Consider the following 20615-nt stretch of genomic DNA (forward strand, 5'->3'; position numbering starts at 1 on the left):
ATAATATCTCCTCTATCGAGCGCACGCATCACGGGGTCTATAGTACCATAATAGTCTGGTATTTATTCCTTGCTTTTCACTCCTACTCATCGACGTCGCTCTCTGCTTAAAATACTCGCAACGGAATAGTCATTTACTGTACGCAACGCAAAAGCAGGAGTCAGCCTGAGAGGACAATGGTAGGGTGAAGGAAGGGGCTCGGATGAGAACGGGGTGTGACTTACCAGGCGAGCGTTGACAATCTCGGTGAACTCTGGCTTGAGCGAAGCACCACCGACGAGGAAGCCGTCGATGTCGTTCTGGGTCGCTGCGAGGGATTTTGGAGCATCAGTCAGCGATCTGCGCAACAGAGGGACATGCTAGTGCATGGGTAATCTAATCCTCACCCAGCTCCTTGCAGTTCTTTGCGGCGACGGAGCCGCCGTAGATGATGCGGAGGCTCTCGGCGGCGCTCTGGCCGAGCTTGTCCGAGGCCCACTTGCGGATGGCAGCGTGCACCTCCTGCGCCTGCTCGGCGGTGGCCACCTTGCCCGTGCCGATAGCCCAGACGGGCTCGTAAGCGACGACGACCTTGCTGCGGTTGGAGCGCAAACATGTCAGCTTTCAAATACAGTGCAGCAGAAGGATCAGGAGTAAAGAACGCACGTCCAGTCCTTGACCTGATCAGCCACGGCGTTGAGCTGCCGGACGACGACGTTGACGCTCTCGTTCTTTTCCCTCTCGTCGAGCGTCTCACCGACGCAGACGATGACACTGAGGCCAGCGTCGAGGGCTGCCTTTGTCTTCTCGGCCGTCTGGTCGTCCGTCTCCTTGAAGACGGTCCTGCGCTCCGAGTGGCCCAGGATCACCCAGGGGATGCCGGCGTCCTGGAGCTGCGTGACAGAGACCTCGCCCGTGAAGGCGCCCGAAGCCTTGTGGTAGGCGTTCTGGCCAGACACCTGCACGTGCTCGACGCCCGAAAGTGCGTCCTTGACGAGGAGCAGGTGAATTGCCGGAGGCGCAATAACGACCTCTGCTCGGGGCGTCGTCTGTGTGAGCCATCGGCGAGCCTCGGCGGGGCTGCTCTGCCCTGGTCTGTGTGCAACTTACCCGTGTTGGAGTCAAGCTTGGCAGACTTGATCGTCTCGACGAGCTTCTTGCCGCTCTCAATCGTGCCGTTCATCTGGGTGAGAAGGTCAGACGTGTCAACCAGCAAGCATACAGTGAAGGAACCGGGAATTCTCACCTTCCAGTTTCCTCCGACTGGTGGGCAAAAGCATTCAAGTCTGGCGTGTCAGCCACCCTGTCCCCAACCTTTGACAAGGAACATCGGTCTCACCAAAGAACTTGCGTCCGGCCATGGTGTGCAGATGTTGAAATAGTGCAGCGAGAGTTGGTAGTCGTTGTGGTAATGGTGATGGTAGTGCGAGATAAAGGATTTGCGAGCTTGGATCTTCGCAACACACCGCGCGAGCCAAAACGTCATTCGGCAAAAATTGGGCTTTCCGTTCCCTCCCAAAAGAGGTGGAGCCCATTCTCACTAAAGCTTCACGTGTGTTTCGCCTAGAGGAGGGAGAGACACAGAGGGATACATCTACTACTACTCTAGAGGCGGGCCGCATTTACATTTCTCCAATCCTCTCCTTCCAATCCCCTCAGGCAAGGCAAAGTCAAACCAACACCCTCGCAACACGCGCGCAGACAGTCATACAAGGACCTCGTAACCATGTCTTGGCAAAGCTACGTCGACACCAACCTCGTGGGGACGGGCAACGTGACGCAGGCGGCCATCATTGGTCTCAAGGGCGGCGTCTGGGCGTCCAGCTCTGGCTTCACAGTGAGTAACTTCCCCCACTCCTCACACCTTGAGCTCTCACAGGCCCTTCTCTTTTGGGCTGTAGGCATATACTGACCCCCCATCTCCCCCTCCCTCCGGCGGGCTTTCTAGCTCACTGCCGAAGAGCAGTCGGCGCTCATTGCCGGGTTTGACGACGCCAGCAAGCTCCTAGAGGCCGGCATCTTTATTGCAGGCAAGAAGTACTTTACCCTCTCGGCAAATGACCGGAGCATCTACGGAAAGGCCGGGGTGAGTCGGAGTCACACGGTGTTCTTTTTCTTTGCGAAGCCTCGTTGTCTCCCTCGTCGGGGAAGGGGAAAAGAGCTCTCGACAAAGGGAAGGTAGAGGTGGGCAGGAGGCTGACAACAGTGCTGGGCTCATACAGGCCGATGGACTTGTATGCGTAAAGACGAATCAGGCTGTCCTCATTTGCCGGTACACGTCGCCAATCGTGCCGGGTCAAGCGACCAAGACGGTCGAGGACCTGGGCGACTACCTTATCAACCAGGGCTACTGAGCGCAGCGGATCAAGCTGCCGGAGCCACGGCAGAGCGCTCGCATCACCCAGACACTTGCAACAAGACGAGCGCTCTGCCTTGAATCACTCTGCAGTTGCCCAAAGGAGAGAAGGAATGAAGCTGGGAGGGCACTTGACTAGAGGGAAATTCTGTTTGACAAATTGTCCGTCGAGAATCAACAGCAGACAATCACGCATATACCAGAAAACCTGCGGGAAGAGGGAAGAAGGGTGAAATGGCTTGCAGGAGGTTAGATACAAGTACAGTACATGGACCGAAGCTACTATTGCTGCCTATTCTCGGCCAGCGTCATTGATTCCGATGACGAGGCAGTCTGCAAGCGACTGGCCAGCGAGTCCCGTACGAGGACGGCGGCTTGCAACGCGTTGTCCATGGCCAGCTTGAGCCACCACGTCGAGACGCTCCTCATCCTCTGGCCGTTTGCCCGCTGTGATGTCACATGGTTGGCCAAGGCCTGGTAGATTTTGTCCGAGACCACAGGGAGCAAGCCTGTCTGAGCCAGATCCATGGAGCCGTCAAACTCGCTCAGATCCATGACCACGCGGCAGTGGACGGGAATCAGGGTATGGTTGGCGTTCATGAAGGCCACAATGGGCCGCACAAATGTCTGCGTCCTATAGGTGAGATCGCTGGAAAAGAGGGGTACGGCCGCCTTGATGTCTTTGAATCGCACTTCGAGGTCGATGATGACGCTGGCCGGGTGCATAGCATGGCTCTTCGTCTCCGAAGTCTCGACATGCCCTCTTGACGCTGTCGACGGCGGAGCAGACGGGGATGGCGATGAGGAAGGGACAGGGGACACTGCCAAAGATTCGGCGTCTGTCTGAATTTTGGTGTTTGCGGTGGTGCCAGCTTGTTCCGCCGCCGCCACTGCTCCTCTCCGCCGCCTCTCGCCTCGCTTCTTTCTGCCCTCTTCGCTCTTTTGCTTTTCCATCTCCTCGGCCTTCTGTCGCCAAGCTTCCTCGGCAGCAGGTCCTACGGTCGTCACAGGCGCCTCGATCGCTGGTCCACTGAGGCGGTGTTGGCCGGGAATCGGCGCATCGTCGGGCACAGGGTTGCGATCCCAAGGGTCTCCCGAGACGGCATGGGTGATGTTGTCAAACATCTCGGAAAGGATGACATTGATGTCAATGTCCGTCGAAATGTCGCGGGGAAACTTGATGTCGGCCACGACATCAAATTTGCCCGAAAGGATCCAGGAGACGGGTCCGTGGAGGTCAGACTGGTTCTGGATATGGTCAAAGTTGACACCGTCGACTCTCAGGCGAGACAGCGTCTTCCACCGTCCAGACATGATCTCCCGTTCTCGTCCCGTTGTGCGGCCAATGCTCTGGGGCTTGTGCAGGCTAAAGAGGCAGCCGTCGATCTGGCCAGTGATTCGGTCTGCGCTGAGCAGGTCGTAAAAGAGCCACTGCTTGCGAAGACGAGGGACAGCTGCCTCGAATACGCTGAGGTTGAACGGTCGGAAGTCCCCGGGCTGGTAGACCGTGACGAGAAAGTCAGACACCATTAGCGAGGCGAGCTCAAAGTCGCCATGCTTTGCCTGTCTCCGGGCTGCACGCGGGTCATAAGGCTTTTCGGGGTCCCAAAAAACATTGCGACGGTCTGCAACGAGGTAGGATGAGAGAACGTCACCCAGACTACAAGTTTTGTGGGGCGCGCACACTCACCTATGATACCCCGAACACCTTGCACGACGGCATCTTCGATGAGACCCTTCCCATCGAACCACCGGCTGAAGCTGAGCTTGACATCGATGCTGTCGACGTTGAGATCGAACATGGTGTAATTGTTGCGCACATCCAGCACCTCGCTCTCAACCAACTCTTCGCCACGAGCCCTGTCGGACATGGGCGGTGCCACCTCACTATCGTCATGCTGGATGCCGTAGCGGTCTTCAATGTCGGTGCCCTCCCAGGCCATGCCCTGGCCGGCTGTGAATGCCGTCATGCGACGACGTCTCTCCTGGCGCGAGCCGCGACGGAGTGCCAAGCGCTCCTCTCGCAGCGTCTCGACATCGTGGCCGTATGCCCTTCGAGAAATAAAGACATTCTGGAAGCAGATTCGCGAGTCCTTCCACTTGGGCACGATTGCGCTCTCAAAGATGACGGTGACACCCGTCTCCGAGGTGAGGTAGTCTGCGATCTTGCGCGCTATCCACTCCTGCATATTGAGCGCATTCAAGGCGGCAAAGACGACAGACACAAACGTCGTTGTGCCAATGGCGATCCAGAGAATGGTTCCCAGCCCTCCCAAGGTGAAGAAGGCGCTGATGTCGTCGGCATTGAAGCGCCGAAAGCCGCGGATGGTAAACCACTTGAATCGGATGCGCATGCGGGTCCAGAAGCCTTGGGTGATTCGCAAGAGGTCCTCCTTGGAAGGTGGCCGCGGCCGTGTCCAGCGCGAGGTCGAGCTCGTCGACGTTGGAGAAGATGGACCGGTGGTATCGTGCTTGTCGTGTTCAGACGGGTTATGAGCCGGATCCACCGGTGGCCCTTCACTACTGCTTCCTTGTTCATTCTGCTGAACCTCGCTCCTCGCTCGCATCGCGAGCTCTCGGAGTGTTCTAGGATAGTTGTGGAAGGGTGCAGTATATCTATGGTCGGGCTGCTCGATCTTCTGGCCTTTTTGTTGGTCTGCATCGCGCGGGCCAGGCGGCGGCGGCGGCGGCTTCCCATCGCTTGCTCGGAGGCTGGACGAGGAAAAGCCTCGAGACCGTAGCGAGACATATTTGGGGACTCGCTCGTTTCTTTTGATCCCATCAGCGATGCCCGAGAAGAAGGATCTAATGATGAGATATCGCTCGTCTCCCTGGCTACCTGGTGCCGACTGCCTGTAGCTTCTTCCCACGGCCGTCGTCAATGCGGCGCCTCCGTAAGAGCCTTGGAAGCGCCTCGGGGGCTCGTAGCGCCTGACAGCATGGCTCGAGCACTCGGCGAATGGCTTGTGCTGTCGCAAGAGTGTTCGGCCCGATGCGGCGACCATGGTGGTTGACGGTCGCCAGCAGCTTTCTACGCCTCGCAGCAATGGGCCAAGGCAGCACCCAACTTGGCACTCGAGTTGATGGAGATGCCAGATTGGTGAGGGTCCTTTTTTCTCTCCCTTTTTTCTCCACCCCGAATTCGTTCTTAGCCTTCTCTCTGTGTCAGATAGATCAGGCTGACAGACTCAAAGACTCGAGAAAATAAAAATTCAAGAAATGCATCCGTTAGCCCGACCTGAAGAAAACACACGTGAGCGCCCTCGGCGGGATCGAGCGCACTGAAGGCGCGAGTTTCCAGGCAATCCCTGGAGGCCGGCGAGTTCGTTGTGTCGTCCTCCTCCCCAGCCACTACTAGTACTGTCTCCAGCTTCTCTTCCGGGCCCAATCGCCGCGCGGCTTGGCTCGCCACTGCTCTACACACCGACCGCCACTCGGACTGCATCACAGTGCCCGCGCCCACTTCATCGCAACTCTACCTTTCCTGCCCTACAAGGCCGCACTGCACCTTATCCCATCCACCACTTCCTTTTTTTTCCCTTTGTCTCAGTTCGCCTTGCCCCCTTTCAAAGCTCACTCCCCCGCCTCTCGGCCACCACCTATCGCGGCAGACGAATTAGGTAGAGAGAAGAAGCGAAAGCGACCAGCACAAGAAGAAGCCAAGGCGCCGGCACCATGGCGGGCTATCCACCTCAGCGTGAGTCGAGCGAACGGAGCGCGTAAAGGCGCGTGAGGCTGTATGCTGACCCACTTCACCTCGTTGGCTCGCACAGACTATGCTGCTGCCGCTGCTCCAGCCCCACACTATGCTCCCTACCACATGCATGCTGGGTCGGTGCCCAGCCACCACTACGCTTCGGGCTCTGCTCCCTATCCGCCCTACCAGCCCCCGCCCAACAGCGGGGCCGTCCAACAGCAGCAGCAGCAGCAGCAGCAGCAGCTTGTTGCCAATGGTATCGCAGAGCAGCAGCGCTACGAAGCACAGCTAGCCGCTGCCCATCCCAGTGGTGGCTTTGGACCTGGCCCTCTAGGCCACGGCCCAGCAGCATCTTCGCAGTCCATCCACGCACATCATCACCAACAGCAGCAGCAACAGCAGCAGCCGCAGTCACAACATCAGCTCCAGCACCCGGCTAACTACGCACCCTCCCATCCCCGTGACTACGCCGCACAACCGCACCAGGCTGCTCCTCGCCGGGGAGGAGGAGGGGGAGGGGGAGGTGGTGGTGGTGGTGGAGGAGGAGGTGCAGGAGGTGCAGGGGCTGCCGGGACAGGCGCATACGCTCCCACCCACCCCGCTTCGCTGCCACCACAGGCCCCTCCACTGGGCCCCCACCCCGGCCAGGGCGCCGCGCCAGGCTACAAGCGCAGCACGGCAAAGGATCGCGACCAAGCTTCCACCTCGGCCCGGGGCGGCGCCACGGTTGCCAAGAAGCGCACCAACGACAAGCAGGCCGCCGGCCCCTCTGCCCAGGCCCAGGCGAGCGCAAAGGCGGCTGCCGCGGCCGAGAAGGCGGCCCAGGCGGCCCTCGACGAGCCACTGCAGGAGAGCAAAAAGGTCAAGAAGCGCAAGGAGGTCGTCGACCGCATACACCGGGTCCACTGGGACACTATGGAGAACAGGGACATGTGAGTCTCGCACGCATTTAGGGCTGGTAGGAGCGCCCTCTTCTCCCACCTCTTTCGGGCAGGCAGCAGGCCACTGACTGACAAGTCTTATTCCACAGTTTGTACAACGACATGCAACACGTCTTTGCCCACAACTCGTCGGTGCTCCTCCTCTCGCCCTCGCTCTCCCGCAGCTATCTCCTCGCCCTGACGCGGCTCACTCTCGAGCGCGACGCCCAGCTTCGCCAGTCGGCCCTCCTCCACGCGCACCAGGTCGAGAGCGCACGGAGCGCCTACGAGCAGGAACGCCAAAAGGTCGAGGACGAGGCCAAGAGCGCCAAGAAGGCCGTCCGCGAGAGGCTCCTCGCCGCCGTGCACGAGCGGCGGACTCGGCTGCGCGAAGAAAAGGAGGGCGGCGAAGGCAGTCTGGCCGGTGAGTAGTCTAGATGCAGGCGCACCTCTCCAGCTCTTAGAAAGAGAGAAGGATGACGCTGATTTGCGTCCTTTGTTTTCCCTTTCGAATCAGACACATTCTTGGACGCTTCGAATCGACCCCATGCTACGCGGAAACTCAGGAACAAGGGCACTGCAGCATCATCCAGACGCGGCGGCGGCGGCGGCGGGGTGGGCGGAGGTGCAGCTGGCGGCAGTGGCGGAGACACCGGCAACGAACAGGACGCGGCGGGGCCACTTTCGATGGCCGCGCGCGCTGGTATTACCCACCGCGATAGCCCTGGCTCCTCGCTCGGACTCATGCTCGCGGGTGCATCGAGCGCCGACGGCACCACGACGCCCAACAGCCGGGGCGGAGGCGCAGACGCGGGGCAGAGCAACGGCCTCGCTGGCTCCCTTGCGGAGCTGTCGGGCTTTGCCTTTGGAGCGGGTCCATCAGCGGGCATCGCATCCCTGCCGCCTTCCAACTTTGACATTGCCGGTCCCGGCGCGGGCATGCTCCACCTCGCTGGTGTCGGTGGAGGCATGGGCGACAGCTCGTACATGTCTGGTCTCCGCGGCCAGCTGATGCACCAGCAGAACAAAAACAAGAAAAAGGCCGCAAAGACATCGGCAGCTGCTGCTGCCGCTGCTGCCGCCGCCGTCAACACAGCCTCTGGCTCGGGCGCTGACGGCGACGGTGGCGACGACGACGGCACTTCACGCGCTGCTGCATCTGCGGCCGCTTCGGCTGCTGCTGCTGCCGCTGCCGCTGCAGTAACCAGCGGCGCAGGCCGCCTTCGGTGGGATCAGGGCAAGAGCGTGGGCCAGTTGACGAGCGCGCGCGACTTTGAGATCGAGGCCGACCTCATCAACATTCGCAAGAGCGGTTCCAAGCGACGAAGACGGTAGCATTGCCCCGTCGTTAACTTCTTCTTTTTCTTCTCTTCTTTACCCCCTCCCCCGGTCCATCGCTCCACCGTCGTAGACACTTTGTATTCAATCCGTCCGTTTCTAGTTCGTCTCATTCTCTACCCACCTCTACGTCAGCCTTTCTCCCAATTATGATGCCCACGATCGTCGCGCGCTTTTTTTTTTTCTTCCAGCCAGTCGTGTCGTAGATAAGGCCTTATCGAGCGCGGTCGATCTGTAGACACACAAAAAAGAAGAGAAATATGCAATCCAGATATCATTGTTGTGTATGACAGGCCAAGAAGAAGAAAATGCTCCTTATCTGGGAACCCATCTTTCCGCTTCTCTTGTGCATCCTTGTTCTCTTCTTCTTCACCTTCTTCTCCACTCCACTCACGAGAGAAAGGCATCGCTCAGCACGTCTTTCTCTCGCTCGCTCGCTCAACCCTTCCCCCTTTTTGGCACCGGTATAGGTGAGTTGGTGGCTTGCTCTGGCGCATGGCATCGGATGAAGACGGGGGTTGTGTGTGTGGTGGGTGAGGGGTCTTCCAGATCGAGGCGACGCGCTAGTAGTGAGGCTAGGTACTTGCGCGTTTCTATTCTCAATTCCGGTTGTGGAGCTGTTGTTGGACGGAAGTGCTACACAACCACACACGCCGGGGCGATGCCGGCTCAGAGGTCGGGCGAGTACCGGGTCCGGGTCACGCGCGCACCGCGCCTCCCTTGGTCTTCCCCATCTTTTTCCATTCCCGGATCATGGCCAAAGCATGAATGGGTCGATCTTCGCCGGATGGAAAAGTGTCCGTTCAGAGGCCCCTCGTTTGGATTCTTGGCCGGCGAGATCATTTTCACGGCTGAACTCCACCAAGTCATCAAGTTGTCTTGGGGGGGAGCCAGGAAAAGGACAACGGATTGTGAAAAGGATGCCAATTTAAAAATAGGGAAGACAAATAGGGAAATGCGGGAGGATATAAAGTAATAGCGTGGCTGTTTTGGGCAGCAGTCTAAAGAGTCAGCTGCTAGTCAGTAGTAGTAGTAGTACGGTAGTAACCGAGAGATTCGTCCGGGCGAAGCAAAGAGCGCGATTTGGAAATGCACGGCCTTTTCGGGCGCGAGCCCAGGACACAGACCTCCATCTTCCTCTTCCCACCCGACACTGTGGCTCATCTCCATCCCCCCCAACCTCTTTCCTCCTCCACTCCTCCTCCAGACAGCGCAACCCTCTCCTATTAGTATTTCCGTTCTCCCCTGATAGAGAAGACGAAAGGAAAGGATGCCACCCCTCGAGCCAGAGACGGCACAAGCCCCAAAGGGCACGTCGAAGAGCGTCTTCGTCGACCCGAGCTTTGACAGCACTCCCGGCACCCCGGGCACCCATACCGCCCATGGGCTTCCCCCGACGATTAACCGCATCAGGCGTGGCATGCATGGCGAAGCCTCCAACGATGGCCAGCTCAAGAAGCTCATGGTTGCCAACCGAGGTGTGAGTACGACCGTCCAAGTACACCATCTTGATGTTCTTCTGAAGTCTTTCTTCTCCATCCCATAGGAAATCGCCATTCGTATCTTCCGCACAGCTGTGAGCAGGCCCACTTGCGATACGATTGATTTACAGGAAAGAAGCTAACAACTTACGTCTCCACAGCACGAGCTGGCCATGACGACCGTCTCGATCTACAGCTTCGAGGACCGCATGACGGCGCACAGGTACAAGGCCGACGAGGCCTACCAGGTTGGCAAAGGCCTCAACCCGATCCAGGCCTACCTCAACATTCCCGAGATTGTTCAGCTGGCCGTCGACCACGGCGTCGACATGATCCACCCGGGTTACGGCTTCCTGTCGGAGAATCCAGAGTTTGCAAAAGCTGTGGAAGAAGCCGGCATCGCCTTCATTGGACCCCGGCCCGAGACAATCGATGGCTTGGGAGACAAGACAAAGGCCAGAGACTTGGCCAAGAAGGCCGGTGTGTCTATCGTGCCTGGTACGCCGGGCCCGATTGAAAAGTACACCGATGCGGCCGGCTTTGTCGAGGAAGTCGGCTTCCCCGTCATCATCAAGGCCGCCATGGGAGGTGGTGGCCGCGGTATGCGTGTGGTGCGAAACCAGGAAGAGTTTGAAGAGTCTTTTGCTCGCGCGAAGTCCGAGGCCCAAAACGCATTTGGTGACCCAACCGTCTTTATCGAGCGCTTCCTTGACCGGCCAAAGCACATCGAGGTCCAGATTCTCGCCGATGGCCAGGGCAACGTCGTCCATCTGTTTGAACGTGACTGCTCGGTCCAGCGTCGCCACCAGAAGGTCGTCGAGGTGGCGCCCGCCAGCAACTTGCCCGACGAGACGCGCCAGAACATCCTCAACGATGCCGTCAAGCTGGCAAAGACGGCAAACTATCGTAACGCAGGAACGTGCGAGTTCCTCGTTGACCAGCAGGGCCGTCACTACTTCATCGAGATCAACCCTCGGTTGCAGGTCGAGCACACCATCACCGAGGAGATTACCGGCATCGACATTGTCGGCGCCCAGATTCAGATTGCCGCCGGTGCCACCCTCGAGGACCTTGGCCTGTCGCAGCAGACGATCCAGAAGCGCGGTGCTGCCATCCAGTGCCGTATCACGACTGAAGACCCAGCGCTGAACTTTGCCCCGGACACGGGCAGGATCGAGGTCTACCGTTCGGCTGGTGGTAACGGTGTTCGTCTCGACGCCGGTTCCGGCTTTGCTGGTGCCCAGATCACGCCTCACTACGACTCGCTGCTCGTCAAAGTCACCTGCCGTGGTGCAACCTACGAGGTGGCTCGCCGCAAGATGCTTCGGGCTCTCGTCGAGTTCCGTATCCGTGGCGTCAAGACCAACATCCCCTTCCTGTTCCGTCTCTTGACCCACGAAGCCTTTGCTGAGGCCAGGACCTGGACGACGATGATCGACGACACGCCCGAGCTCTTCAAGCTGGTCCCCTCCAAGAACCGTGCTCAGAAGCTGCTGGCATACATTGGAGACATGGCCGTCAATGGCAGCTCCATCGCTGGTCAGGATGGCGAACCGGGCCTCAAGGACGAGATCCAGATCCCTGCCTTTACCGATCCAAAGGATCCATCAAAGCCCCTGGACACCAGCCACCCTTGCCAGGAAGGATGGCGAAACATCATCGTCAACGAAGGCCCCGAGGCCTTTGCCAAGGCTGTCCGCGCATACAAGGGCACCCTCATCATGGACACCACCTGGCGTGATGCCCACCAGAGCCTGTTCGCCACCCGGCTGCGCACGATTGACATGGTCAACATTGCAAAGGAGACGTCGCACGTGCTCAAGAATGCCTTCTCGCTCGAGTGCTGGGGCGGTGCTACCTTTGATGTGGCCATGCGCTTCCTGTACGAGGACCCCTGGGAACGCCTCCGCAAGCTCAGGAAGCTCGTCCCCAACATTCCCTTCCAGGCCCTCGTCCGTGGTGCCAACGCAGTCGGCTACACGTCCTACCCAGACAACGTCATCTACGAGTTCTCCAAGAAGGCCGTCGAGAACGGTCTCGACATCTTCCGAGTCTTTGACTCGCTCAACGCCATTGACTCGCTTCGTCTTGGTATCGACGCTGCCAAGAAGGCCGGCGGTGTCGTCGAAGGAACGCTGTGCTACACGGGCGACGTCGCCAACCCCAAGAAACACCCCAAGTACACTCTCGACTACTACCTCAACCTCACCGATGAGCTCGTCAAGATGGGCATCCACATTCTCGGCATCAAGGACATGGCTGGTCTGCTGAAGCCCGCCGCGGCCAGGCTCCTCGTCGGCGGCATCCGTAAAAAGTACCCCGACCTGGTCATCCATGTCCACTCGCACGACACTGCCGGCATTGCACTGTCGAGCATGCTGGCCTGTGCCGAGGCTGGTGCTGACGTCGTCGATGTCGCCATCGACTCGATGTCTGGTCTCACTTCGCAGCCCTCCATGGGCGCCCTCGTCAGCGCCCTTGAGCAGACTGGCCTCGGTCCCGGTATCCGACACGAAGACATCCAGAACCTCAACCTGTACTGGACCCAAGTTCGCAACCTCTACTCGTGCTTCGAGGCCAACCTCCGGGCATCCGACTCTTCGGTCTTTGACCACGAGATGCCGGGTGGCCAGTACACGAACCTGCGCATGCAGTGCGAGGCAAATGGCCTGGGCGAGCAGTGGAACCAGATCAAGGATGCCTACATCCACGCCAACCAGCTCCTCGGCGACATTGTCAAGGTCACGCCTTCGTCCAAGGTCTGCGGTGACCTTGCCCAGTTCCTCGTGGCCAACGAGATGAGCCCGAAGGACTTTGTCGACAAGGTTGACAAGCTCGACCTGCCTGAGTCCGTCTACGAGTACTTCCAGGGCAGACTGGGTGTGCCCCCTGGCGGCTTCCCTGAGTTCCGCGACAAGCTGCTCCGCGGCCGCAAGAAGGTTGAGGGCCGGCCAGGCGCCGATCTCGAGCCCGCAGACTTCGTCAAGATCAAGAAGGACCTGGCCAAGCGCTACAACCGCAACTTCTCGACGACGGATGCTATCTCGTGGGCCCTTTACCCCAAGGTCTTTGAGCAGTTCCAGGACTTTATCGAGCAGTATGGCGACCTGTCGAACCTGCCCACACGCTACTTCCTGGGCAAGCCAAGGGAGGGCGAAGAGATCCACGCCTACATTGAGCGCGGAAAGCTCCTCATCGTCCGACTGCTTGCCGTCGGTGTCTTGTCCGAGACGGCGCAGCGCGAGGTCTACTTTGAGCTCAACTCGGAGCCCAGGTCCATCGTCGTGGACGACCGCAAGGCCTCGGTCGGCACCGAGCGAAGGGAAAAGGCGTCGGCCGACCCCGGCTCGGTGGGCTCCCCGCTCTCGGGCGTCTGCGTCGAGGTGAGGGTGCAAGAGGGTGGCAACGTCAAGGCCGGCGACCCCCTCGTCGTCATGAGCGCCATGAAGATGGACACTGTCGTCAGTGCACCCGTCTCGGGCAAGGTCGAGCGCATCGTCGTCGCCGCAAACGACTCGGTGAGCCAGGGCGACCTCTTGATGGAAATCAAGCACGAGTGATCGGCGACCGCAATCTCTGGCACCTTATATATCTTGTTTCGAGTCGTGTGATCCGTAGCTAGCAAGTGATAGTAAATAAAGTGGCTCTCAGGAAGGAAAGAAGAATGATGATCCAAATGTTCCGCCGCAGAACTGTGGGGAGGGAAGGGGTGCGTGCGCTGATGCATCAGAAGATGAGATTTTGAAGGGAGAAATACGGGGAGACTTGGAAGGATTATATACAGACCCCTCACCGTAGCGTAGAACCATGGGGATGTGGCGCAATGGTAGCGTATCGAGTTTCTACTTTCTAAGTAGGATTTTTGTTCTTTGAAATATTTCAAAACCTCGAACGTTGCGGGTTCGAGCCCCGTCATCCTCTTATTTTTTCGGCCGAAACATGCAGAATTCAAAGATACCTCTCAGAAACAAAAACAAAAACAAAAAACAGCCGAAACAGATTTCCTTCCGTTCGCCGTAAGGAAGTCAAGGGCAGCCATCGCGATGTTTCTCGTCTCACGATTGGCTTGTCCAAGCTCCGAGGGGTCTGGAACGAGTACTGGCGCGCTCTGCCAGAAATGCTGCGGCTCCGAGCTTACGGCCATTGACGCCTGCTTCTACCCATCCAGAGCTCCGGGGGTTCTGTTCGCCCACTCCACGGTCTTGATTGTTCGACACAACTTTGAGGAATATCCTCGCCTAGCTTGCAACAGCTGTGGCCACATTCGCTATACTGAAGCTGACTGCCCTGAGCCAGCTCATGCCTCTGAGAGCGGAGAAGACACCTCCGATGCCCCACGTTTCTTTAAATTTCCTCAAAGGCCAAGCGCTGCCACCACTGGCACCCCACGAGACCCAAGCCGAATATGACCCAGGCCGGATAAGGCTTGACCAAACTGAACGCTGTGCACGTGGGCCCTATGCCCGCAACTTTCAAAGCGAACTGCTTGAGCTTTTCGCGGAATCGACGGGGCGAGGTTGCTTTCCTTGTATCCACCTCCCCCACTCCCGGGGACAGCTTCCATTCTACGCGACTGTTCAGGAAGGTGGCTTAACTGCTAGCGTCTTGCCTCGGATTCATGAAGCAGTGGACGGACTACGCATCCGTGAGCCCGGACATCCGCGAAGACGTCCGCGCTTTAAGCGTGGCGCTTGCCACCGATTGAATGCTTGCTGATACCTTCGTGGTGCCTCACAGCAGAAAGGTCTTCGGCCGCCCCTCGCGCCTTATCGATGGTCTCAAAGGGGCCGCACTTTGAGTTCCTCGAGGTCTAGACTTCGACCGGTCTTGCTTGTTCATGTGATTATCCGAACTTCGTTTGCCTTGCTCGGAGCACCTTCCGGTTCTCTATGCGTGCAGAAGCTCCTTCCCTGAAGTGACGCCCGCGGAAAGAAGAAAAAAAAAGGTTCCGATTTCCAGGTCGAGAGAGAAGTGCGCTAGAAGAAGACGGTTAATTGACCACCCACGGTCTCGCGTTGACAAATTGGCCTCACTCTACACACTCTACGATAAGGGACAGGAATTGGGGAAAGGTTCAGTTCCTGAGTTATAAATGCGATCTTCTAAGAGATCTTCTCGGACAGTGGCCCGTGGACACAGCCCTTTCCCACCTTAATGACGAGATTGGCATGGGAAAAGGTATGGAATCTGAAGGATAACCTTGAGTTGGCGGGCGGATCTCTAGTGTAGGAGTGGGGTTGCTGCGTGCAGAAAGAGAGAGAGGGGACAACGCTGTCTTGCACCATCGAGGAAGCAAGGGCAAGGGCGGTGTATGATGATAGCGACGGCCGCACGTCCGTCGGTGCCGTAAAAGCGAGGATACACCCGGAGACACACAATTAAGGCGCACAAGGATCTTGTTGCGTACGATGATCAATTGTTGTTATTCCGGGGGATAGAATCGACCACGCGGTCCAGCGGACCGAAGGTAGAAGCGGATTGATAATGACGCATCACGCTAGCGCTCGCAGGTGTCACAGACACGCCAGCAAATTACGCGGCTCTTTCGCCGCTCGTCCGCTGCAAGGCAGGCTTTGGCCGTTATCTCCCAAGCAAGTTGATGTATCATTTTGTGTGGGTTCTGTTGTCCTGCCCTTCTGGGATGGCGAGACGCGGGCGTCCACGCAGTCCCACCTTAGCGCCTTTGGCTGCAAAAGGGCATACAACAGGCTGTCTTCTACTTAACCTTCCATGATGCCTGAAGAAAAGAATTTCAAACTCCCCTGAGGCGCCATCTCACTGCAGACCTGTCCTAGAATGCCCTGCGCTGCATCCACATTCGATGGGAAGAAGGGAGTCAGTCGGAGTGTGTATCGAACCCTTTTCGCTTCCATGTAGCCCCCGGCCAACTCGCTCGGTAATTGTCATCTAGAAGAAGGCACGCTATCTCGGACAAACCTTCCTTTCTGAGCGTAAGCAGGGATTGAGTTCTTAACCTAGTCTAAAAGGGATCAACTGGGAAGAGGAAAAAATTGGGTCAATTAATGTGCGGTGAAGCGACGCTAGTGTTCGTGAGCGAGACACGTTGGAGATACCGGCCGGACGACCGAGCCGCCGCAAGAGTGACCCAGGGTTGCTTCTGGGAGGCACGGGTCTGCGGAAGTTGTTCATTGACAGGCTCCGTTTCTGTTTGTACTAGCTCAGACTTGGCAGCTATAGGTCAGCGTCATGTGGTCCTCCAGGGACGATCGCCACGATAAGCATCCTCTCCAGAAAGGCATAAAAAGGGGCTGGAGGAGCAATCCGAGACGAGACCAACACTCATCCTCCCTCCTCTCCAGTACATCTCCCTTGGTCTCCCCTATCCACACTTCCCCCTCCCTGACTTTCATTTCCAAGTCTCATCACCATGTTCGGTGCAAAGAAGCTCTTGGCGAGCGTAACTCTCGCCATTGCCTTTGCCGGCTCCGCTCTGGCCTACCCAACGCCAAACACCGTTCGTCGCGCTGATGGATCCGTCGTCAAGAGCGCTCCATCGATCATTCCCCAGATCTGGCAGGAGATCGGCAACGCCATCGATACCGACGCCTTTGAGTTCACGATGGCCCTCTCCAGCGCCAACATGGACGGCCTTACGGAGCGCATGAACCAGATCGCTGCCACGAATGGACAGTGGCTCACCGACGACGAGCTCGCTCAGTACGCGCGCCCCTCGGACGAGACGACCAATGTCGTCAAGAGCTATCTCAAGGCTCAAGGTATCGCCGATGATGCCATCACCGCGTCCAAGTTCGGCGACCAGCTCACGGTCAAGACGACGGTTGCGCAGACGGCCAAGCTGTTTGCCGCTCAATTCCAGAAGTTCAACGTCAACGGTGTCACAACCGCAAGGACAAAGTCGTTCACCATCCCCCAGGAGATTGCTGCTGCTGTCAGCGACGTTTTCCCCCTGGTTAACTTCGGCTCGGTGCGTCACATGACGGCTGTCATCGAAGACGACCACTTCAACTCGACAGTCGCCGAACGCGCCTTCCAGGAGAGCGTGGAGCTCCTCGAGAGCCGTGCTACGCCCTCGTCATGCAGCACCTCGGCTGTCACGCCTCAGTGCCTCAAGGACTACTACGGCAGGTCCAGCTACTCTCCCTCGACCGGCTCTTCTCGGCCCGACGTTGGAGTCATGGGTTACATTGACCAATACGTCTCGGTGTGTATTCTAGCGCCTCATCCGAGCTGTCCAAGTTTTTTCTTTACTGACTTTTTGCCTGATCTCCAGCAAACCGACCTCACCAACTTCCTCAAGTCTTACTCGTCGAACGCCGCCTCGTACAAGATTCCCATTGTCCTCCGCAACGGCGCCACCAACGACCAGAGCAACGCCGGAGTCGAGGCCATGCTTGACGTTGAGACCGTCGTCTCGCAGACCTACCCTCTGACGAGCAACTTTATTGCTGAGGGCAACAGCCAGACGGCAGGCGACATCTTCCTCCTCACCTTCAACGACCTCATCAACAACTTCGACTCGACCAACCGGCCAAAGGTCATCTCCATTTCGTACGGATCTGACGAGAGCGAGTTCACTTCGAGCCAGGCTCAGTCGATGTGCACCGCTGCTCAGAAGCTCACCTCGCTCGGTACGACCATCGTCGTCTCTTCGGGAGACAACGGTGTCGGTGGCCAGGATGGCGACACTTGCCGTGAGTATGGCTCCTCGAGGTCGCCTTTGAAATCACTGCAGCTGACGAGCTTTCTTTCATGCAGCTCCTTTCGTCCCCACTTACCCCGGCGGCTGCCCTTACATTCTTAGCGTTGGTGCCACTCAAGCCTTCTCACCCGAGGTCATGGTCGACACGAGCCTGGCTGGCTTCTACTCGGGTGCTGCTGCGTCCAACATCTTTGCTATTCCCTCGTACCAGTCTAGCCAGGTTGCATCTTACGAGAGCGCCATTGGAACGATGGGCGGCAACTACAACACCAAGGGACGAGTGTTCCCCGATTTGGCCGCTCAGGGTTCCAAGTACCGCATTATTTACAACGGAAGGAGCGCCACCGTTGGCGGCACCTCGGCCTCGGCTCCCCTCGTGTCCTCGTTCCTTGCCCTCGTCAACGACAAGCGCACCAAGGCCGGCTCGGGCCTCATCGGTTGGGCCCAGCCCAGCCTTTACAAGACGATGCTCAACGACATCACCAGCGGTGGCTCGTATGGCTGCGGCAGTTCGAGCGCTGGCTTCCCCGCTCGCTCGGGCTGGGACGCCTCCTCGGGCCAGGGCTCGCCCATGTTCAACCTCCTCTCTTCGGCCTTTGGCGTCTAATTACTTTCCCCTCTAAAAGAACATCAAGACCCTTGAGCCGCGCCTCACCAAGGGCAGCTGTGCTCGGGCCTACTCTCCCCCCCAATCCCGCAAAAGCAAATGTCATCACGACGAAGAAACGAAATGAAATGATGTGAACCCGCTCGTCTTCTGAACTCTAATGTCTTGCGCGCTCGAGCTTTGAAGAACCGTGCGAAGAACAACTGTTAGACACGTGACTTTCCGACGCGCCTTGACCTTGTTTTCGTCTCGTTGCAGCCGCCGCCGTCGCCGCCGCCCCGAACTACAAGCTCTTTCCTCTCTCGCAGTGAGACGCCACATCACGTCGATGTCGTACGCTCAGCAGAGTAGTGGAAGCGGCAGCGCATCCGGCCCCAGCAGCCATGAGCAGCTGTCCTCGACCTACGCTGCCACAACAGCCGAGCCGGGGCCCTACACGGCTCCTTCGTCGTCGAATGTTGCGTCTTCCTCAAAGGCCGGCCATGGTCACAAGACCAGCAGTATGACTAAGAGACAGCAAGCAGCACACCGTGCAAGGATACTTGCGGTGGGTTGCGTGTATGAAGTGCGAGAAACCACAAAGCTCATTAAATTCTCGCTTGTACCAGCTCTCGAAGCAACTCGCAACTCGGCTACAGTATGGCATGTTCAAGGTCGAGCACGGATGGGTGCGTTGTCTGTCGGTGCCCCTGCTTCACTACACAAGACTGACCAATTGGTTGCCCCATGCAGTCCAATCAGACGCACTCCGAAGTCGAAAATCTGTACTATCGGCACAAGCGCAGCATATCCTCGGGTCCTTCGCCGGCACCTGCGAGGAAGCTGAGCGCTCCTGGCTCGTCCTCGACCGCGGCCGCTCCTCCCAAGACCCCTCTTGCTCCCAACCGACCCTCCTTCAGTGCAGGTGGCCCAGCAGGGGCAGGTGCAGGAAGCCTGGGTGCTGTGATCTCCACGGCAAGCATGGCGAAGAAGCCAGCTGAGCCAGTCGCAGCAGACGTCTTTGGAGGTCTCATGACACCGCCAGCATCCAACGGTGCTCTCCCCTCTTCCAGACACAATGATTATAGAGCGGCCAATAAAATGAGCCCTGTCGAAAGCAGTGCAAATGCACCAAGGATCAACGGAAGTTCGACGTACGACGACTTTTGGAGCAAAATTGGCAGCTCCGCCGTCGGCTCCGGTAGCGGCAGGTTGAACAAGGAGTGAATGGGAAGGCAGCACTCGAGGCGACTCACATACCAGATAAGTTACATCACATGTAAAGCACTAGGTTCTACAGTACGACAAGTTTATATTGTACAGAATGCTACACATCTTCCGCGCTCTCTTCGCTTTCTTGAGAGCCATCGTCAAACTTCTCTCTTTCTGTGCCCTCGGCATCACCGCCACTGTCTCTTTTCTCACTGATGCGATCCTCTCCTTCAACGGTCTGCGACACGCCGTCGGCCTCTTGACCCTCATCTGAAGCGGAATCGAGCAACAATGTTGGCAGGGCATATTTGCGCTTCGTTGCCTCCGTCCTCCAATGTCTATCGCCATACCTCGTCCCTTTTCTGTGCGACCTGTTAGGTCGAGGCAAGAAAAAGGTTCTGGTTTGCCTGAGCCTTTGAAGATCCTTTTTGATTTGGCCCTCGATCTCCTTCAGGGCCTCTTCAGTCCCTTTGTTGCTAGCCACAGCTGCAGGAGGAGACCCAGCAAGGTGATATGCCGTGAATTCCTCGAGAAATACGCCCAACGCAACGAGAGAACTGCTTTGGTGTTTCTCGAACCGGTCGTCCGACCTCGAAGCATATTGTTGAGCAGCAAGATAGTGAATTGTTTCGAGGAAAGACTGTTCTGTCTTCAGCTCTCACGCGTGTTGCGTTGAATGAGTAGCGAAGCTACTCACAGAGTCTGGTATTTGAAGAGACGAAGACATCGCCCTGTCGTCATCATCATCTGAGCTTGACCGGTGGTTCAAGCCGCTGTCGCCTTCATCTTCGTCTTCTTCCTCGTCCAGCTCGATTGGCATTGCCTTCCTTTTACCCCCCACTCCTGCTGAGAGTGGCATGGAGCTTTCACAGAACCACTGCAATGCCGCTTCTTTGCTTGCTCGAGGTTCTTTGACGAAGACGCTGTCTCTCGGCCCCGACCGCCTCAGCCCCGCCCTTGCCGCCGCCTTGCTTGTGCCCGCCGTATCTTTGCCAGGGCTCTTCTCCGCCCAGCGAGCCGTATTCGGAGGCTCAAAGACCCGCTCGGCGTCCTCGAATGGATCCATTCCGAATGTTGTACATCGACCTTAAAGCACGTAGCAAGGGGTCGGGAGGAACGTTTACTTCGAGTACGGTATTTGGTGACCAGGTAGAAGAATAAGAATGAGGGTCTGCACGGACACCCTCACGTGAGATTCCGACGTGTACGCGCCACACGGAGTTCCGTGACGTTTGGTCTTTAGACCTTTTTTGTTATGCTTCGTGGTTCTCCACGAGCGTTAGCGGGAAGGAAGAAGACGAAAGAGTCCAAGGCTGGGGCGAGAATCTCGAGGGCTCATGACCAAGAGAGCAGAAATTCAGAGTT

General features: G+C 57.8%; 10 protein-coding genes across 10 annotated transcripts; 6 read left to right on the forward strand and 4 right to left on the reverse strand.

The window, feature by feature from the left end:
* Nucleotides 1-9: 9 nt before the first annotated feature.
* Nucleotides 10-1453, reverse strand: FA10DRAFT_236868 (Triosephosphate isomerase). The gene is made up of 7 exons (XM_025519089.1): nt 1319-1453; nt 1226-1242; nt 1090-1162; nt 646-1012; nt 387-574; nt 225-307; nt 10-136 (listed from the first exon to the last, which is right to left on the reverse strand). The coding sequence occupies exons 1-7, from the start codon at nt 1338-1340 to the stop codon at nt 134-136; spliced, it is 753 nt and encodes a 250-aa protein (XP_025380600.1). The 5' UTR covers nt 1341-1453; the 3' UTR covers nt 10-133.
* Nucleotides 1454-1600: 147 nt separating this feature from the next.
* On the forward strand, nt 1601-2478 carry FA10DRAFT_264056 (putative PFY1-profilin). Its single transcript, XM_025520489.1, has 3 exons — nt 1601-1816; nt 1928-2065; nt 2202-2478. Exons 1-3 carry the CDS (start codon nt 1706-1708, stop codon nt 2331-2333), a joined length of 381 nt encoding a protein of 126 aa, XP_025380601.1. The 5' UTR covers nt 1601-1705; the 3' UTR covers nt 2334-2478.
* Nucleotides 2479-2553: 75 nt separating this feature from the next.
* On the reverse strand, nt 2554-5508 carry FA10DRAFT_264057 (hypothetical protein). The gene is made up of 2 exons (XM_025520490.1): nt 4026-5508; nt 2554-3960 (listed from the first exon to the last, which is right to left on the reverse strand). Exons 1-2 carry the CDS (start codon nt 5338-5340, stop codon nt 2618-2620), a joined length of 2658 nt encoding a protein of 885 aa, XP_025380602.1. The 5' UTR covers nt 5341-5508; the 3' UTR covers nt 2554-2617.
* A 149-nt stretch (nt 5509-5657) lies between these two features.
* On the forward strand, nt 5658-6552 carry FA10DRAFT_277227 (hypothetical protein; the record flags this gene model as incomplete). Its single annotated transcript, XM_025523363.1, has 2 exons — nt 5658-6032; nt 6109-6552. Coding segments are annotated over exons 1-2 (465 nt in total), but the record flags the coding sequence as incomplete, so codon positions are not given.
* A 643-nt stretch (nt 6553-7195) lies between these two features.
* On the reverse strand, nt 7196-8258 carry FA10DRAFT_20918 (hypothetical protein). The gene has a single exon (XM_025518464.1). It carries the CDS (start codon nt 7939-7941, stop codon nt 7237-7239), a length of 705 nt encoding a protein of 234 aa, XP_025380604.1. The 5' UTR covers nt 7942-8258; the 3' UTR covers nt 7196-7236.
* Nucleotides 8259-8556: 298 nt separating this feature from the next.
* Nucleotides 8557-9204, forward strand: FA10DRAFT_264058 (hypothetical protein). Its single transcript, XM_025520491.1, has one exon. It carries the CDS (start codon nt 8599-8601, stop codon nt 8758-8760), a length of 162 nt encoding a protein of 53 aa, XP_025380605.1. The 5' UTR covers nt 8557-8598; the 3' UTR covers nt 8761-9204.
* A 356-nt stretch (nt 9205-9560) lies between these two features.
* Nucleotides 9561-13331, forward strand: FA10DRAFT_257702 (pyruvate carboxylase; the record flags this gene model as incomplete). The annotated part of the gene is made up of 3 exons (XM_025519870.1): nt 9561-9770; nt 9837-9866; nt 9933-13331. The coding sequence occupies 3 exons, from the start codon at nt 9561-9563 to the stop codon at nt 13329-13331; spliced, it is 3639 nt and encodes a 1212-aa protein (XP_025380606.1).
* A 2545-nt stretch (nt 13332-15876) lies between these two features.
* Nucleotides 15877-18181, forward strand: FA10DRAFT_264060 (subtilisin-like protein). The gene is made up of 3 exons (XM_025520492.1): nt 15877-16954; nt 17024-17444; nt 17509-18181. Exons 1-3 carry the CDS (start codon nt 16160-16162, stop codon nt 18057-18059), a joined length of 1767 nt encoding a protein of 588 aa, XP_025380607.1. The 5' UTR covers nt 15877-16159; the 3' UTR covers nt 18060-18181.
* A 295-nt stretch (nt 18182-18476) lies between these two features.
* FA10DRAFT_264061 (hypothetical protein) lies at nt 18477-19510 on the forward strand. Its single transcript, XM_025520493.1, has 2 exons — nt 18477-18727; nt 18792-19510. Exons 1-2 carry the CDS (start codon nt 18620-18622, stop codon nt 19263-19265), a joined length of 582 nt encoding a protein of 193 aa, XP_025380608.1. The 5' UTR covers nt 18477-18619; the 3' UTR covers nt 19266-19510.
* On the reverse strand, nt 19321-20564 carry FA10DRAFT_277231 (hypothetical protein). The gene is made up of 2 exons (XM_025523364.1): nt 19948-20564; nt 19321-19890 (listed from the first exon to the last, which is right to left on the reverse strand). Exons 1-2 carry the CDS (start codon nt 20314-20316, stop codon nt 19366-19368), a joined length of 894 nt encoding a protein of 297 aa, XP_025380609.1. The 5' UTR covers nt 20317-20564; the 3' UTR covers nt 19321-19365.
* Nucleotides 20565-20615: the final 51 nt, after the last annotated feature.

This window comes from Acaromyces ingoldii (genome assembly GCF_003144295.1).
Source record: "Acaromyces ingoldii strain MCA 4198 unplaced genomic scaffold FA10scaffold_1, whole genome shotgun sequence".
NCBI classification, from domain to species: Eukaryota; Fungi; Basidiomycota; class Exobasidiomycetes; order Exobasidiales; family Cryptobasidiaceae; genus Acaromyces; species Acaromyces ingoldii.

Excerpts from the sequence above, each read along its gene's own strand:
- FA10DRAFT_264056 (XM_025520489.1), top strand. The coding sequence starts at position 1,706 with ATGTCTTGGCAAAGCTACGTCGACACCAACCTCGTGGGGACGGGCAAC. Across the intron at positions 1,817-1,927 it reads CGTCCAGCTCTGGCTTCACA|CTCACTGCCGAAGAGCAGTC; the intron begins GTGAGTAACTTC and ends CGGGCTTTCTAG. Across the intron at positions 2,066-2,201 it reads GCATCTACGGAAAGGCCGGG|GCCGATGGACTTGTATGCGT; the intron begins GTGAGTCGGAGT and ends GGGCTCATACAG.
- FA10DRAFT_264061 (XM_025520493.1), top strand. The coding sequence starts at position 18,620 with ATGAAGTGCGAGAAACCACAAAGCTCATTAAATTCTCGCTTGTACCAG. Across the intron at positions 18,728-18,791 it reads TCAAGGTCGAGCACGGATGG|TCCAATCAGACGCACTCCGA; the intron begins GTGCGTTGTCTG and ends TGCCCCATGCAG.
- FA10DRAFT_264058 (XM_025520491.1), top strand. The coding sequence starts at position 8,599 with ATGCTCCTTATCTGGGAACCCATCTTTCCGCTTCTCTTGTGCATCCTT.
- FA10DRAFT_236868 (XM_025519089.1), bottom strand. The coding sequence starts at position 1,340 with ATGGCCGGACGCAAGTTCTTTG. Across the intron at positions 575-645 it reads GATCAGGTCAAGGACTGGAC|CAAGGTCGTCGTCGCTTACG; the intron begins GTGCGTTCTTTA and ends CTCCAACCGCAG. Across the intron at positions 308-386 it reads AAAGAACTGCAAGGAGCTGG|CGACCCAGAACGACATCGAC; the intron begins GTGAGGATTAGA and ends AATCCCTCGCAG.
- FA10DRAFT_264060 (XM_025520492.1), top strand. The coding sequence starts at position 16,160 with ATGTTCGGTGCAAAGAAGCTCTTGGCGAGCGTAACTCTCGCCATTGCC. Across the intron at positions 16,955-17,023 it reads ACATTGACCAATACGTCTCG|CAAACCGACCTCACCAACTT; the intron begins GTGTGTATTCTA and ends CCTGATCTCCAG. Across the intron at positions 17,445-17,508 it reads CCAGGATGGCGACACTTGCC|CTCCTTTCGTCCCCACTTAC; the intron begins GTGAGTATGGCT and ends TCTTTCATGCAG.
- FA10DRAFT_264057 (XM_025520490.1), bottom strand. The coding sequence starts at position 5,340 with ATGGTCGCCGCATCGGGCCGAACACTCTTGCGACAGCACAAGCCATTC. Across the intron at positions 3,961-4,025 it reads AGGTGTTCGGGGTATCATAG|ACCGTCGCAATGTTTTTTGG; the intron begins GTGAGTGTGCGC and ends ACCTCGTTGCAG.
- FA10DRAFT_277231 (XM_025523364.1), bottom strand. The coding sequence starts at position 20,316 with ATGGATCCATTCGAGGACGCCGAGCGGGTCTTTGAGCCTCCGAATACG. Across the intron at positions 19,891-19,947 it reads CTCTTCAAATACCAGACTCT|TCTTTCCTCGAAACAATTCA; the intron begins GTGAGTAGCTTC and ends AAGACAGAACAG.
- FA10DRAFT_20918 (XM_025518464.1), bottom strand. The coding sequence starts at position 7,941 with ATGTACGAGCTGTCGCCCATGCCTCCACCGACACCAGCGAGGTGGAGC.